This window comes from Pinus tabuliformis, chromosome 5_1, assembly GCF_031772625.1.
Source record: "Pinus tabuliformis cultivar Carrire ecotype Pingquan chromosome 5_1, CPIR1, whole genome shotgun sequence".
Lineage (NCBI taxonomy): Eukaryota > Viridiplantae > Streptophyta > Pinopsida > Pinales > Pinaceae > Pinus > Pinus tabuliformis.
The window spans coordinates 532,087,405-532,102,365 of record NC_142305.1 but is presented as its reverse complement, the minus strand read 5'-3'; the positions used below and the strand labels follow the sequence as shown (position 1 = coordinate 532,102,365).

Genomic DNA, 14,961 nt, shown 5'->3' with positions numbered 1-14,961 from the left:
ACGGATTTCTAGAAAATCATGCCCAATATCTGCCTTTCACTGTGTGCTCACTCCGCTGTGCGGATTTGCTAAAACGCTGCCTTGGAATGTGTGCCAAGTTGCTGCCTCCTTCTCCTCCCTGTCCAAAAATCTCCTTTGCTCTCTTGCTCTCTCTCTCTCTCAATTTGCTCATGAAAGAATGAATGACCTTTTTCTCCTTTTCCTCCCTTAATCTAACCCTATGTGACTTTTGGGTAATCCCTAAATCCAATGGCTGAAATAGATTGAGATCTAGAGCTAAGATTAAATACTCATTTAAATCTCACTTTCTATTTTTTAATTCACCCCACTTAGTCATTTATTTCCAAAGTCACTTTTCCTTTCTAATTTTACATTGACTTTAATAAAGTCACTTTAAAATTAGACTTTAGTAACTTTATCACTTAAATTCATTTTAAACTTAGATTTGACTTTATAAAAATTATAAAGTCACTTTAGGAGAAAAATTAAATTCTTTTGGACACTTTTCCCTAAGCCAAAGATCAAAGCCTTAGGGAACCACTTGTCCTCCAAAATTTCAACACTCCCTCTTACCGAGGAAGGTGTTCCTCACCACACCCATCTTGTCTCTGAAGTAGTCATGCTTGCCCCGTGGTAAGGCTTTGGTAAGAATATCTGCAACCTGCTCATCAGTGGGAATATACTCAAGCTTCACAGCGCCCTTCTGAACACAGTGTCTGATGAAATGATAGTTGATCCCGATATGCTTTGACCAGTCATGAAATACTGGATTCTTCGTGAGTTTAATGCAACTCTGATTATCACAGTAAATCACTGAAGGTCTCAACGGCTGACCAAATAAGCCAAACAACATCTTGCGAAGCTAGATGGCCTCACAACTAGCTAGACTTGCTGCCATATACTCTGCTTCTGCTGAACTCAATGCTACTGACTGCTGCTTCCGGCTAAACCATGACATTACTGCCGAACCCAACCCAAAACAGCACCCTGAAGTGCTCTTCCTATCAGAAGCACAACCTGCCCAATCAGAATCAGTATAACTTGCCAATCTCACTCCATCCCCCTGCCTGTAGTCCAGACCATAATCCACTATCCCCTGCAAGTACCGCAAAATGTGTTTTGCAGCCACCCAGTGAACCTTCCTAGGCTCACATATAAACTGACTCATTGTGTTGACTGCAAAACAAATATCTGGTCTAGTGTTGACCAAATACATCAAGGAACCAATCAGCTGCCTGTATAATGTGGGATCCACCAACTCGGAATTCGAAGCATGAAGCTTCTTCCAGTTGGTGATCATCAGTGTCGACATGGGTCTACAATCCTCCATGTGCAATCTGCCAAGGATGTCCACAATATACTTCCCTTGCCCCAGGAAGAAATGCCCCTCCTCCTGCCACACCTCTAAACCCAAAAAGGAATGCATCAAGCCGATGTCCTTCATCTCAAACTCCGCCGCAAGATCTCTCCTGCAGTGCTCTATGAGTCTCTCTGCACCTGTAATGACCAAGTCATCCACATACAGCACCAGAATGAGAGGCTCCTCACCTATCACAATAAAGTAAAGGTTCAAATCTGCCTCACTCTTTGTGAAACCCATCCCCTGCAAGTATGTATCTATCCTGGAGTACCAAGCTCTGGGAGCTTGCTTCAGGCCATAAAGGGCCTTCTTCAGTCTGCACACATGGGACTCCTTCCCATACACCTCAAAGCCCTGTGGCTGCTCACTGTACACCTCCTCCTGTATGAAGCCATTGAGAAATGCAGTCTTCACATCCATCTGATGGATCTTCCAACCCATCTCTGCTGCTATCAATATAATGGAGTGGATCGAAGTATATCGAGCCATGGGAGCGAAGGTCTCCTCATAATCAACTCCCTCTACCTGGGAGAACCCTCTAGCCACAAACCTCGCTTTGAATTTCTCAATGCTGCCATCTGCAGCATGCTTTACCTTGTAAAGCCATCTGGAAGTAACCACGGATTTTCCCTCGGGCCTCGGCACCACCTCCCAAACATCATTCTTCATGATAGAAGAATACTCCTCCTGCATGGCCTCTCTCCAGACCTGCTGGCTAGCTGCCTCATAGCTAGAAGGCTCAGAGTCAAGGATGCTGGTAACCATTGCCATATAGCTACAAAACCTCTCAGGTGGTCTACTCTCTCTGACCGGCCTCTTAGGCTCAGCAACAGATGTGGCATCTCTCAAGGCGTTGTGAAGCCACTTGGGCTTCCTCTTCCTTGAACGCACTTCTCCCATAGGAGAATGAAACTCCTCATCATCATTAGGAGCTTGAACTCCTGACTGTCTGTCTGTTGTCCTCCTGCCTACACCTGAACCTGTAGAAGCTGAGGTACCGTGTGAACTGTCCTTCATGGGCTCCCTAGTGAACTGCTCTGCATGCTGCCCGGAGCACCACCCCTCTGGCTCGGCGAGCCATTGCTCACTGACGGACCTGACATCCTCATAGATGTACCTCCGGATCCTCCTGATCCCTGTCCACTGGATCCCTGCGACTGACTCAACTGCTACTGAGGGTCTGGCTGATCCAGATACTCTAACTCCCGTGACCTCCTAAAGGCCCTGTGCTCCTCGAACTTCACATCCCGCTTGACAACAACTTTCCTTTGTGCAGGAATGTAAATCCAAAAGGCCTTTGAGGTCTCACTGTAGCCCACAAAGATACCCTTCTCTGCGGTGGGCTCTAGTTTGGTCCTCTTCTCCTTGGGTATGTAGGAGTATGTGATGCACCCAAAGATACGAAGATGACAAATATCAAGCTTCTTCCCAGAAAAAGCCTCCTCCAAAGTCATGTGCCCAAATGCACGATGCGGACTCCTGTTCTGCAAATAAACAGTTGTGTTGCAGGCCTCTGCCCACAAGAACAATGGCAACCCCTGATCATGTAACATGGCTTTGGCAGCCCCTACGATGGATCTGTTCTTCCTCTCCGCAACCCCGTTTTGCTGGGGGTTGTAAGGAACAGTGAACTCCCTCCTAATGCCTGCCTCTGCACAATAGTCAACAAACTCTCCAAGGGTGTACTCTCCCCCATTGTCCGACCTCAGGGACTTGATCTTCCGACCTATCTGTGTCTCCACAAGAGCTTTGAACTCCTGAAACCGCTTGAAGACCTCACTCTTGGTCTTCAAGAAATAAATCCAGGTCCTCCTGGAGTGATCATCAATGAATAAAACATAGTACTCATATCCACTCAAGGAAACATGAGACATCCGATCGCTCACATCAGAATGAATCAAATCAAGTATCCCAGTCGCTCTGTTGTCACTGCTGGGAAAAGGGGATTTGGCAAACTTGCCCATCGCACATCCTCTGCAAGTATCAAAGTGATCAGTACTGAAATCTGGCACACCTGTAGTGTTCTCCCGCAATGTCCTCAAGGCTCCATGATACATATGCCCCATCTTGCGGTGCCAAATCTCACACAGCTCAGAACTGCTAGCTCTGCTGTCGGTACTACTGCTCAATGCCAAGGGGCTGGAATGCAAACTTGTACACCTTTGCATGGTGTACACCTATCACTCTAGCTGAATCAGCTGGAGTGCCCCTGGGATACATCAACACCTGTCCTCCCCTGAACAGTACCTCATATCCTCTGTCCTCCAAAGCTGATACGGATATGAGGTTCTTCCTCATCCCTGGCACATAAATAACATCTGTCACCTTCAAGGGAGGTTTGGACTCCCTCTGAAATGTCAGTGTCCCCACCCCGACTGCTCTAACAACTCTGTCATCACCGAGTACTACCTCTATATCAGTGCCACTCTCTGAAAGCTCTGAGAAGTACTCACAGACCCCTGTCATGTGACGTGAAGCCCCACTGTCCACATACCAGATACCCGAAGATGCTCCGCTAATCAAGGGAAAAGCATGCTCCCTCTGAACCTGTGTGGCAGGTGATCCTGCACTAGAGGACTTACACGCAATGAACGCAAACTCCCGGTCAAAACGATCTGCAAAGTCCTCAACCTCTGCTGAAGCTGCCATGCTCTGGTTCTTCCCCTTCTTCTTCTTCTCCGGACACATAACTGCATAGTGTCCCATCTTTTGACAATTCCAACACTTCACCTTGGAATAGTCCTTCTGTGTGTTATCTTGTTTACCTTTACCTTTGCCTTTGCCCCCACCATTGCTTGTGGAAGCTTGCTTCTTCCCTTTGCCTTTCTTACCTCCTACCACCAGTGCTACATCCTCATCTTGCTCAACTGGCTTGGCTGCCCCAAGCTGACCTTTCCTGATCTTTGTTTGAATGTAATCATCCCAAAACCTCTCCCATGTGGGAAGGGTCTCACGTGCACAAACCCCATCAGCAAAGTTCATCCATGAACGGGGGAGGCCATTCACTGCAATCTGCACCAACTTAGTGGGTGGAATGACCTCTCCGGCTGCTGCCAACTCATCTCTCACATTAGTAATCTTTGTGAGATATCCAGCTACACTATCATTACCCATCTTAATAGTCTTCAACTTCTCCTTCAGGACCATTTTCCGGTTCTCATTGGTACTCTGGTAAAGATTGGACAATGCTGTCCACATCTCATGGGCATTTCTTTTTCCTCTCACATGAGGAATGCAATGGTCTTTGACTTCGTCTAGAATCAGTGTCTTACCCTTGTTGTTCTTTTTATTATACTCAGCGAACTGAGTAGCATCAGTAGGCACAACAACAGGGTTCTGTGTGGTATGCACCATGATGTCCCAGACTTCTGTCTTATCAAAGATACTCTACATTCTCTCCTTCCAAACGCTGTAATTGCTATGCCCATCCAATCTATCCTCCACCCTCAATCCCAATGACATCCTGCTGTCCTAAAATTGAAAAATAGCACTGTTGTAGTAAAGATAAAACTGCTGTTTGTGAAAAATAAAACTGCTGTTTGTGAAAAATCAGCTCGCTGGAATTTTCTGAGTGAAAAATCAGCAGGCTGTAATTTTTCTCCTTGCTGTCTCAAACTGCACTTTAGCACTTAAGCTCTAATACCATGTAGAAATTTTTCATTTCCCACCCCGGTTTTCAGTTTCACCTTATTTCTCCAAAATAGTTAAATGCCCTTTCTCATATCCATACATTTAACAACTGAAAAATAAATTCTGCTGAAAACACAAATTCTGGAAATTTTACAGAATGCTGGAAAATGCAGAAATATAAAAATCAGCACATATAAACAACCATTCAACATGTTTAAACACAGTGATTTTTTGTCAAGGTGACCCTGGAAAAACCCCCTACAACTCTTGGGGAAAACCAGTTCAAGAGCTCTTTCTTATTTCTAGAAAATGCTTTTTACAGTGAGAAATATTCAGCAAAAAAATCAGCAAGCAAATTTTACAACTTATCTCGTTTTCCGTGCCTCACAGCCAACTGGAAAACTTGCCAACAGCAAAACAGAACAACAATAAATGTTGTACGGCCTCCTAGAAAAGCGTGCAAGCTGCCATTAAATACGCTGTACGGATTTCCTCGATTTGCGTGTAGAAAAAAAACAGCAATCCAGTTGTATGGATTTGCCTCGATTTGCGTGCCAAGGTACAACCACTTGCTGTACGGATTTCTGCTCGATTTTTGTGCACTTGCTGTACGGATTTCTAGAAAATTGTGCCCAATATCTGCCTTTCACTGTGTGCTCACTCAGCTGTATGGATTTGCTAAAACGCTGCCTTGGAATGTGTGCCAAGCTGCTGCCTCCTTCTCCTCCTTGTCCAGAAATCTCCCTTGCTCTCTTTCCCTCTCTTTCTCAATCTGCTCATGAAAGAATGAATGACCTTTTCCTCCTTTAATCTAACCCTAAGTGACTTTTGGGTAATCCCTAAATCCAATGGCTGAAATAGATTGAGATCTAGGGCTGAAATTAAATTCTCATTTAAATCTCACTTTCTATTTTTTAATTCACCCCACTTTAATAAAGACCCACTTAGTCATTTATTTCCAAAGTCACTTTTCCTTTCTAATTTTACATTGACTTTAATAAAGTCACTTTAAAATTAGACTTTAGTAACTTTATCACTTAAAGTCACTTTTAAATTAGATTTGACTTTATAAAAATTATAGTCACTTTAGGAGAAAAATTAAATTCTTTTGGACACTTTTCCCTAGGCCAAAGATCAAAGCCTTAGGGAACCACCTGTCCTCCGGTACCAAATTTCAACAGGCAAATCGAATCCCCTTTAGAGTTATATAAATATGAGTGAGGCTTATTCTAACCTCTCATCATCACTTGGATTAGATTAGTATCTCTTGAGAGATTTCACACTTTTTTATGAGTTAACTTTTTGGAGTTTCTTGCACTATGATGTTTGGATTTTCGCTATTGTCTTTGGAACTTCTTTCTAATGCAAAATTGATGAATGGATATATACTCTCTCTCATGTAAGTGAACTATAAATGTTATTCTTGTTATCTTACTTGTCAAATGCATGTATATTGTTATCATTATTCTTGTATGGGTTAATGTAATGTGTAATGACCCATCTACCAGCACAAACAAAATGTGAATTATTAGCATGCATACAATGCATGCATATGATAGCTACATATGCATACGTTGCCTGCACTGCACTAGTAGTATTAAATTATGAAGAAATTCCAAATATAGGATAAAAGATGTAACTGTTGAAGATATTAAATAAATATCTAACTTGCAAAACATATTGGAATATGTATTTTAGAGGAAGCACAATTGAGAGACGGAAAATTTGTAACACAAAATTATCGACAGTAAGCACTGAGCCTTGTTTGTTGTGAAGTTTTTGGGCACGGGGGAACAGATTGCAGCAATTGAGAAGCATTCTAGACTGAGTACCTAGGTTGTACCCGGTTTGGCTGGGAGGTTATGGTCTTTTGGTAACGGAAGTGAGAGCGGGAGCAATTTTGAAGTTGAAGCATCTTCATCCGCAGGAACCAGGTAGGTACTCCACATCAAATTAATTAATTTTGATATATGAATTTTGGTTAAACTTTAAAGCAGGTTTCATGTAGATTTCATATTTTGTGTAGACTAAATATCTGGTAAAATTATTGATTAAATTATTTAGAGCATTACGTTTGGTATTAGACCCTTCTTCAAACCCTTGGGATCCTAAAAGGCCCATTAAATCATACTCCTTGCCGCCTGCGTATTAATGACGGATGGATGCTTGACAAGAGTAGCATTAGTTGTTACTCTATTTATGATTTCAGATTGAATAGATGGGCTAAGACCCTTGCTTATCTTGCTTCCTTTTTTTAAAATGGCATAACTAGACGGTTAATTGTCGAGAGGGTTTCCCTTTCCTAATGAAGATAACAGTCACACTTTTCTCTAAATTCAACTCACTGCTTCAGTTATGAATGATTGTGCTAAACCGCTTATTACAAACACAAAAGATGTAGTGTTCAATATCTGGATAACAGTGATGAAGAGAAACATTCTACCAATATAATCTTAAAAAGAGCTAAAACTATAGCACAAATGAACTCAAGAAAATTCCCAACGAACTATCTGTGGACTTAGAGGGGGAATCTTTTGGCTGTTAGAGGAAGCACAGTTGAGAGACGGAAAATTTGTAACACAAGATTATCGACAGTAAGGACTGAGCCTTGTTTGTTGTGAAGTTTTTGGGCACGGGGGAACAGATTGCAGCAATTGAGAAGCATTCTAGACTGAGTACCTAGGTTGTATCCAGTTTGGCTGGGAGGTTATGGTCTTTTGGTAACGGAAGTGAGAGCGGGAGTAATTTTGAAGTTGAAGCATCTTCATCCGCAGGAACCAGGTAGGTACTCCACATCAAATTAATTAATTTTGATATATGAATTTTGGTTAAACTTTAAAGCAGGTTTCATGTAGATTTCATATTTTGTGTAGACTAAATATCTGTTAAAATTATTGATTAAATTATTTAGAGCATTACATTTGGTATTAGAGCCTTCTTCAAACCCTTGGGATCCTAAAAGGCCCATTAAATCATACTCCTTGCCGCCTGCGTATTAATGACGGATGGATGCTTGACAAGAGTAGCATTAGTTGTTACTCTATTTATGATTTCGGATTGAATAGATGGACTAAGACCCTTGCTTATCTTGCTTCCTTGTTTTAAAATGGCATAACTAGACGGTTAATTGTCGGGAGGGTTTCCCTTTCCTAATCAAGATAACAGTCACACTTCTCTCTAAATTCAACTCACTGCTTCAGTTATGAATGATTGTGCTAAACCGCTTATTACAAACACAAAAGATGTAGTGTTCAATATCTGGATAACAGTGATGAAGAGAAACATTCTACCAATATAATCTTAAAAAGAGCTAAAACTATAGCACAAATGAACTCAAGAAAATTCCCAACGAACTCTCTGTGGACTTAGAGTATCAGTATAGGAAATCTCTGACTTTGTCCAGTCACTCACTCAACAAGATGTCTTTAATGGTTATTCAATACTGCTTTAAGGTCTTCAAAGAAAAGCTTTCAAGAAGTTTCACAACTTTAAAGGATTCTCTACATGAGGTCTTCAGTCATCCAAGTTTCTCACAAGACTTCAAGTCTCCTACAACAAGAAATTCCAACAACTGCTACACGAAGTTTCCAAGATTTCTCCTTAAGTCTTCTTTCAAAAGAACCACTAGGCTGCTCCAAAAGGTGTCCAATAGTCTACTCTAAAGATGTTAGTGTGATGCTCTAGAAAAAATGTCATTAGGCTGCTAAAAAAAAAGCTTACAGGACTGCTTCAAAATATGTCATAGGACTGCTCCAAAATGTCTTTTTCAACAGGCCTGCAAAATAATAAACAACTCTAGATTTTTTCTTCTCTACTAAAATTTTTGCTCCAACATTGTCCTCAAAGCTTCTCTAAAACTGACTTTTAGTTTGATCTAAAACACCTCCAAAAATTTCTCAAAGACTGCTCCAAAATTCTGCGAATAGTTGTTCCCAAGAACTGCTTCAGAATCACTTCAAGAGCTACTCAAGAAGTCTTCTCACAAGCACATCACTTCCCACAAGTTTGGTTTCATCACTATTCTAAGGTTTACATATCACAGATCCTCTGCCACAGGTCCAAGCACTATAGATGGCACAGGTCCAAAATTTTAGGAACAAGTTTGAAATTTTAGGCACATGTAGGAGATTCTAGGAACAGGTCTAAACCACAAGTCTAAGCTGAGATGAGTTCTTTCTGTATCTTATCTCTGAATCAATCACCAAAATCATGGTTAAAATGAGGTGCTAGACGTCATATTTATATACGATTTCACCTTGAACTGAAGGGACACATCTATCTGGAGGTAGGCCAACATGAATGGTTGATCATAGGTCGGCTAAGTCTCCATGAAAGCAGCAGAGATCAAGAAGTCGAGAAGAAGGAGCTAGTTATGAAGAAGGTGCTCCTGTCAAGAAGTAATTTGTTGTGTATTCAATGAAGGAAGGAAAATATATATATAATGTTCTGCGTACGGTATCAAAGTATCCAGTTAACAAGCCAAGCGATGAGCCACGATGGAATATAATAAAACAACCAGACGTCAACAGAAGAAATGATCGGCGTGTAATTCGAACCTCTATCCACAAGGTCATAGGCTTTGGCCTTTTGTCGACATGCCAATCACCTCCGTGAAGTATGCAGGGATGTTATTGTGGAGACGCGCGTACCAAACTTAATTATCGTGGAGTCTTGGCAAGGCTTAATTATATTATTCATCAAGCAAATTATATTTGAATTAAATCATTATTAATCGATATGAATATTATTAAATATTAATTTAGGACTTAATTATATTATTCATTAGCGAGTTATATTTGAATTAACTCATTAATAATTGATATGAATATCATTAAATATATATTAATCTAATATTATAAATTAATAAATAAAAGTTTATTTAATGATTTATTAAGGACAAACAATTTTTATTTTTATTAATGCCTAGGAATAAAAGCACATATATTAAAATATTTTATCATCAGCTATGGAAATAATATGTGAGTTAGTGGAGAATGTTTACTAAGAGAATGAGTGTTATGAAAGAAACTTAGTAAAATTAGAGTTGTATATCAAATTATATTATGTTTTTTATTTTATATATAGTTAGGTTTAAATATTTTAGACTATTATTTATGCTATGTTACAATCCTCCCTGTTTGTTTGTGTTAAATTTAGCAACTAGGGCCAAACTCCATGTGGGTCATCTTATTTATGGTAGCTGATATTTTTCTTAGATCCCTCTCATCGAGAGGTGTAGGATTGATCTAAGGATCATCCGATTCCGATAAGAATTCATGGAGATATGAATTTATTTGTGTTATTGGACAAATCGTCAAGGTCGGCCAGCGACCAAATAAACCCCACAAGTGCTCAACGTTTTAGTATAAATAAAGGAGGACTTCAAGTCATTTGATATCATCTCTTGTGATCTCACTCTCCACTTGTTTGGGTTTTTGGTGGAAGAGGAGGTCTAGAAGAGATGCCTTCTACACAGCCCTAAATAAGGGTCATCTAGGAGAGCCCTAGTTGCAGACTTATAGGAGATCTGGCTGCAAAACTAAAAGGCCCTAATCCGCAGCTAGTAGAGTCCTAATCTACAACTAAGGGAAGGCTCTAATCCACAACTAGAGGAAGCCCTACGCTGCCCTAACTAAGGGTGGTATGGATATACCCTAGTCACAGCAACCTAGAAGGGAACAAGGAGGAGTTCTGGAGTCTGGACAGCGTGGGAAAACAGGGATCCGAAGTCTGCTATAGGAGGCCGAGTGGCTGAGGTAAGTGCGGATAGTCTTAGGGCTGGAACAATGATATAATTAGGATCCGAGTTTGCTATGAAGAGGGTCGAGAAGGCTGACTGTTAGGTCGAGTTCCTAAGGGTCAAACATGTTGCTGTTTGGAAGTTATTTTGGCACATTTTCGGAGGTTTGTTGCTACAACAATCTGTTGTGCTAGGCCGCAGGCCATAGCACACAACTAGAGGTTGTGTGAGGGCTGTCAAGGGTGGACAATACCCTAAGCAAGTAGTGTGGGTGAGGAGGAGACCTATGAGGGTATGTCGTAGCCCTTAAAGGGCTAGTTTGTTGACTGTGGGATGAAACTAGGGCTGCTGCAAGTGTCCTAACCAGGAGTGTAGCAAACAGCTGTGCAAACAAATGACAGCATGGCCTAATTGGACTAACAAGGCGCAGCATGATGTGATGCATAGTACAACACTATGTATGATGCAGCTACATGACTAGATCAGTGATGAGTGCAGCATTGGGTGCAGATTCGTGATGAGGGCAGTCCAGTGATTGAGAAGCACAGTGACAGGAAAGCAGCATGAAGTGCATAGCATGGTCATTAGGTTCAGCACTGTGATGATGAGTGCAACATGGTGCAACACCGTGAGGTGCAACATATGGACGAGATGCAACACAATGATAGGTGAAGGAGTCACCTTGGAGAATCAGTTGAAGCAGCATGTCTTCAATTGATCTCATGTAGAGATGATTGATTCTCTTATCTAGAAAGTTGAAGTGTTGAATTCTGTTGTAAATGTACTATCTTTTTTTCTTTCTCTCTCTGCTGAACTATTGAAGAACATATAAGAAGAATTGATCAAGGGTTTCCCCACATTGGGGTTTGTCCCTAGCTAGCGCCACATCTTGTGTCCTCTTGTCTTGGCTTGTCTTCTGCTATTTATGTTTATGTTCTATTTGCAGTTTACTTTAATGGTGATGTGATTGCTAATTTGGAAAGATATGTGAAAATTGAAATAAATTGCTCTAAGCATAGAACATACCTAAAATTAATACTTTGCCTTTCCATAGGAATCTACAGCAGAGATTTTGTAATCTTGTAAGGATGCCTCTTGGTATCCAAGCTAGTGACATCCAGTACACCAGGGTGGCCTCAAGAACAACTTTGATAAGCACTAGTCTTCCGGCTCTGGAGAGATACTTGTGATACCATATATTAAGTCTCCTTTCTAGTTTTGAGATCAACCATGTCCAATAAGCTATTTTGTAGCCGAGTGGCTTCAGCTTGTACCCCAGGTACCGGAGGCCTTCTTCCAGCTGTAACAGGGTGAAAGGAAACCTTTGTAGTGCGAACTGAATCTCATGAGGGGAGCAGTCAGATACGGTGAGAGTGGATTTTGAGTTATTAATAGCCATGCCAGTTGCAGTTTGGAATAGGTTGATAGAGTGTTGTATAGTAGTCAGATCTCCTATTCCCCCATTGAGGAAGATCAACACATCGTCCACAAAGAGGAGGTGTGTTATCGTGCATCTGTCCGTGATCCTAATTCCCGTAAGCCTGCCTCTGAGATGCATATCCTTAATAAGTCTGCTGAGCCCTTCCATAACCAGTAGAAAGAGTAGGGGTGATAAGGGGCATCCTTGCCTGAGTCCTCTTTCAGAGTGAAAGAAAGGAGAAGCAGCTCCATTTATCAGGACACTAAAGGATATATTTGTGATGCAACACATTATCCATTTTATGACTCCCACAGGAAATCCTAAATGTGTTAGGAGCATTCTGATATATAACCAACTTACTCGATCAAATGCCTTAGATAGATCAGCTTTGAGGATCATACCTTTGATCTTCTTTGTCTGTATTGAGTGCAGTACTTCCTGGGCTGTTCCTATAGCTTCATGTATCTGTCGATCTTGCAGGAAGGCAAATTGTTCTGAGGAGATGTGGGTGGAAAGAATGGGATGAAGGCGATTTGCAATGATTTTGGAGATGATTTTGTATATGCAGTTGCACAAGGATATGGGCCAAAAATCATTGAAGGTTAATGGGTTGTCTAATTTGGGGATGAGGGCTATGAATGTGGAATTGATGGCCCCATGCATTTGCCCAGATATCCTGCATTCCTCGATGACCTTGAGTAAATCTTCTCCTAGGATATCAAAAAAATCCAAATAAAACTCCACCGACCAGCCATCTGGACTGGGGCTCTTGTCCCTCTTAAACCATTTCAGGGTAGCCTCCAGTTCCCCAAGAGTGACTTCTCTATTCAGATCCATAGCATTCTCCTGATCGACGAACCGAGGAAAAAGTTGTGCTACTCTTATGACCTCTACTAGGGTGGCATTGGGAGGAGCCTGATAGACTTGTTTGAAATGTGAGGTGGTGAGTGTGGCCAAATGAGGGAAGGTATCCACCTCAATACCCTGCTCATTTGTCAATTTCCAGATAGTGTTGATTGCCTTTCTTCCATTTGCAAATTTATGGAAGAATTTTGAGTTATCATCTCCCTCCTTCAACCATATTGCTCTGCTTCTCAATCTCCATGTTTCCTCCCTTTCTTTAAGGATGTTCCCCCTCTTGGTTATTAAGGCGGTGAGCTTATCCCTATGATCATTTGTTGTGAAAAGTCCCCCGCATTCATCCTCCATATCAGCAATTTTTGATTCAATGTCTCTTAGATTTTGTTCTTCTTGTACCCTCTTGTTATGAGCCCAAATCTTTGATAGCTTCTTCAGTTCTTTTAGGTTGTCGACGAAGCCATCAGTGATGTTCCTTCCGTCTGCAGGTGGGTGGGCCTTCCAAAAGTCTGTGACTAGGCGGATATAGGTAATATCCTTCAACTAGGTGGAGTTGAATTTGAAGGGGGCTCGTGGTTTGCTTATATCTCCCTGAATATCAAGGTATATCGATAAATGGTCCGATAATCCTCCCGAGCCAACCCATTGGCGGTATGTAAATCCTCTCTCCAGGAATCATTCCTTGATGAGGAAGCGATTGAGCCTTCTGGCAAGACTATTCTCCCCACATCTTCTGTTCCTCCAAGTCGGGACTAGCTTAGCAGAGGGGATGTCAATGTAACTGTGGGTTTCCAGGAGGTGTTCAAAGAAGGCTGATAGAGGATCGACTTGGGCATGGTGCCCCCATGACTCTGAAAATCCCAGAGAGAAATTAAGGTCCCCACCCAGAATGATGTTATCTGGTTGCAGGATATTGGATGCCAGAAGATGCTCCCAGAAGTCCTCCCGATGGTGGCAGGGTCCGTAGACATTTATCAGTCTAATATCAGTTCCCAGTTCAGTAGAGAAGGTGTTAGCCCCTATAAATCCAATGCCACCCCAGGTGCTGATCAGCTTTATCGAGCGTGGATTATATCCTAGGGCGATGCCACCAGAGCGGCCATTTACATCTATGGCTTGGAAGTGCCATCCGGGAAGCATGGATTCCAGGAGAGGGGATATGGCATCGGCAGCTCCCAGAGTTTCTTGTAAGAAGACTATATTGGTCGGTTCAGTCTTGAGGAGCCTTCGCAGTGCTAGTTTTTTCTCAGGACTAGCAATCCCTCTGCAGTTGAAAGAGAGAACCTTCATGGGGGAGACGGCTCCAGGGGATTCTGTGCTCTAAGGACCCTGTCAAGAGTAAGTTGTCTCCCCGTGGCAATCTCCATCCCTGCTTGCTGTTTAGCTTTTGATAGGGAGGATGGTCTACCTCGAGGGAGCTTCGAAGGGGTGGGGGAAGGTACTAGACCAATGCCGATAGTATCAGGGGCCTGGGACCGAGAATGTGAGCGAAGGTGGTAACGATGGGGAATGGGATCAATTCCAGGATTCAATTCAGATGGCACCTCCTCTGGAAAAGAAGGGGGGGTACATGATATTGTAGGAGGAGGGGGAATCAGGGGACATTCAAGGTGGTTGGGGTGGGATGGCAAGGTAACAGGGCTCTGATGGGGTCCCTTAGATTTATCATTATAAGCCGAAGAAATTGTAAATGTTGCAGAGCAAGGTTCAAAATTAGACATACCCGAAGATAGCGTGGCTCCAGCGGCTGCCCTTGACCTGGTCAATGGTGGTGAAGGAGGCCGAAGAGGTGTTTTCCCGCGCTTCTTCGGTGTTGTCGAGGTCGGCCTGGATCCAGCTGCTTCAGTGTCTATATGCTTTGCATCCTCTGAGTGATCTGCCTGTGTCCGATTTTTCATTGAGGGAATTGTCTTCCCTTTGTTCCCAGTCTTCGATTTCCCTAGAAGAGGGCAG

The 14,961-nt window shown here is 42.2% G+C and overlaps 1 protein-coding gene across 1 annotated transcript; it reads right to left on the bottom strand.

The window, feature by feature from the left end:
• Positions 1-13,683: 13,683 nt before the first annotated feature.
• LOC149165883 (uncharacterized) lies at positions 13,684-14,298 on the bottom strand. The gene has a single exon (XM_089429965.1). The coding sequence runs from the start codon at positions 14,296-14,298 to the stop codon at positions 13,684-13,686; it is 615 nt and encodes a 204-aa protein (XP_089286091.1).
• Between the last annotated feature and the right edge of the window lie 663 nt (positions 14,299-14,961).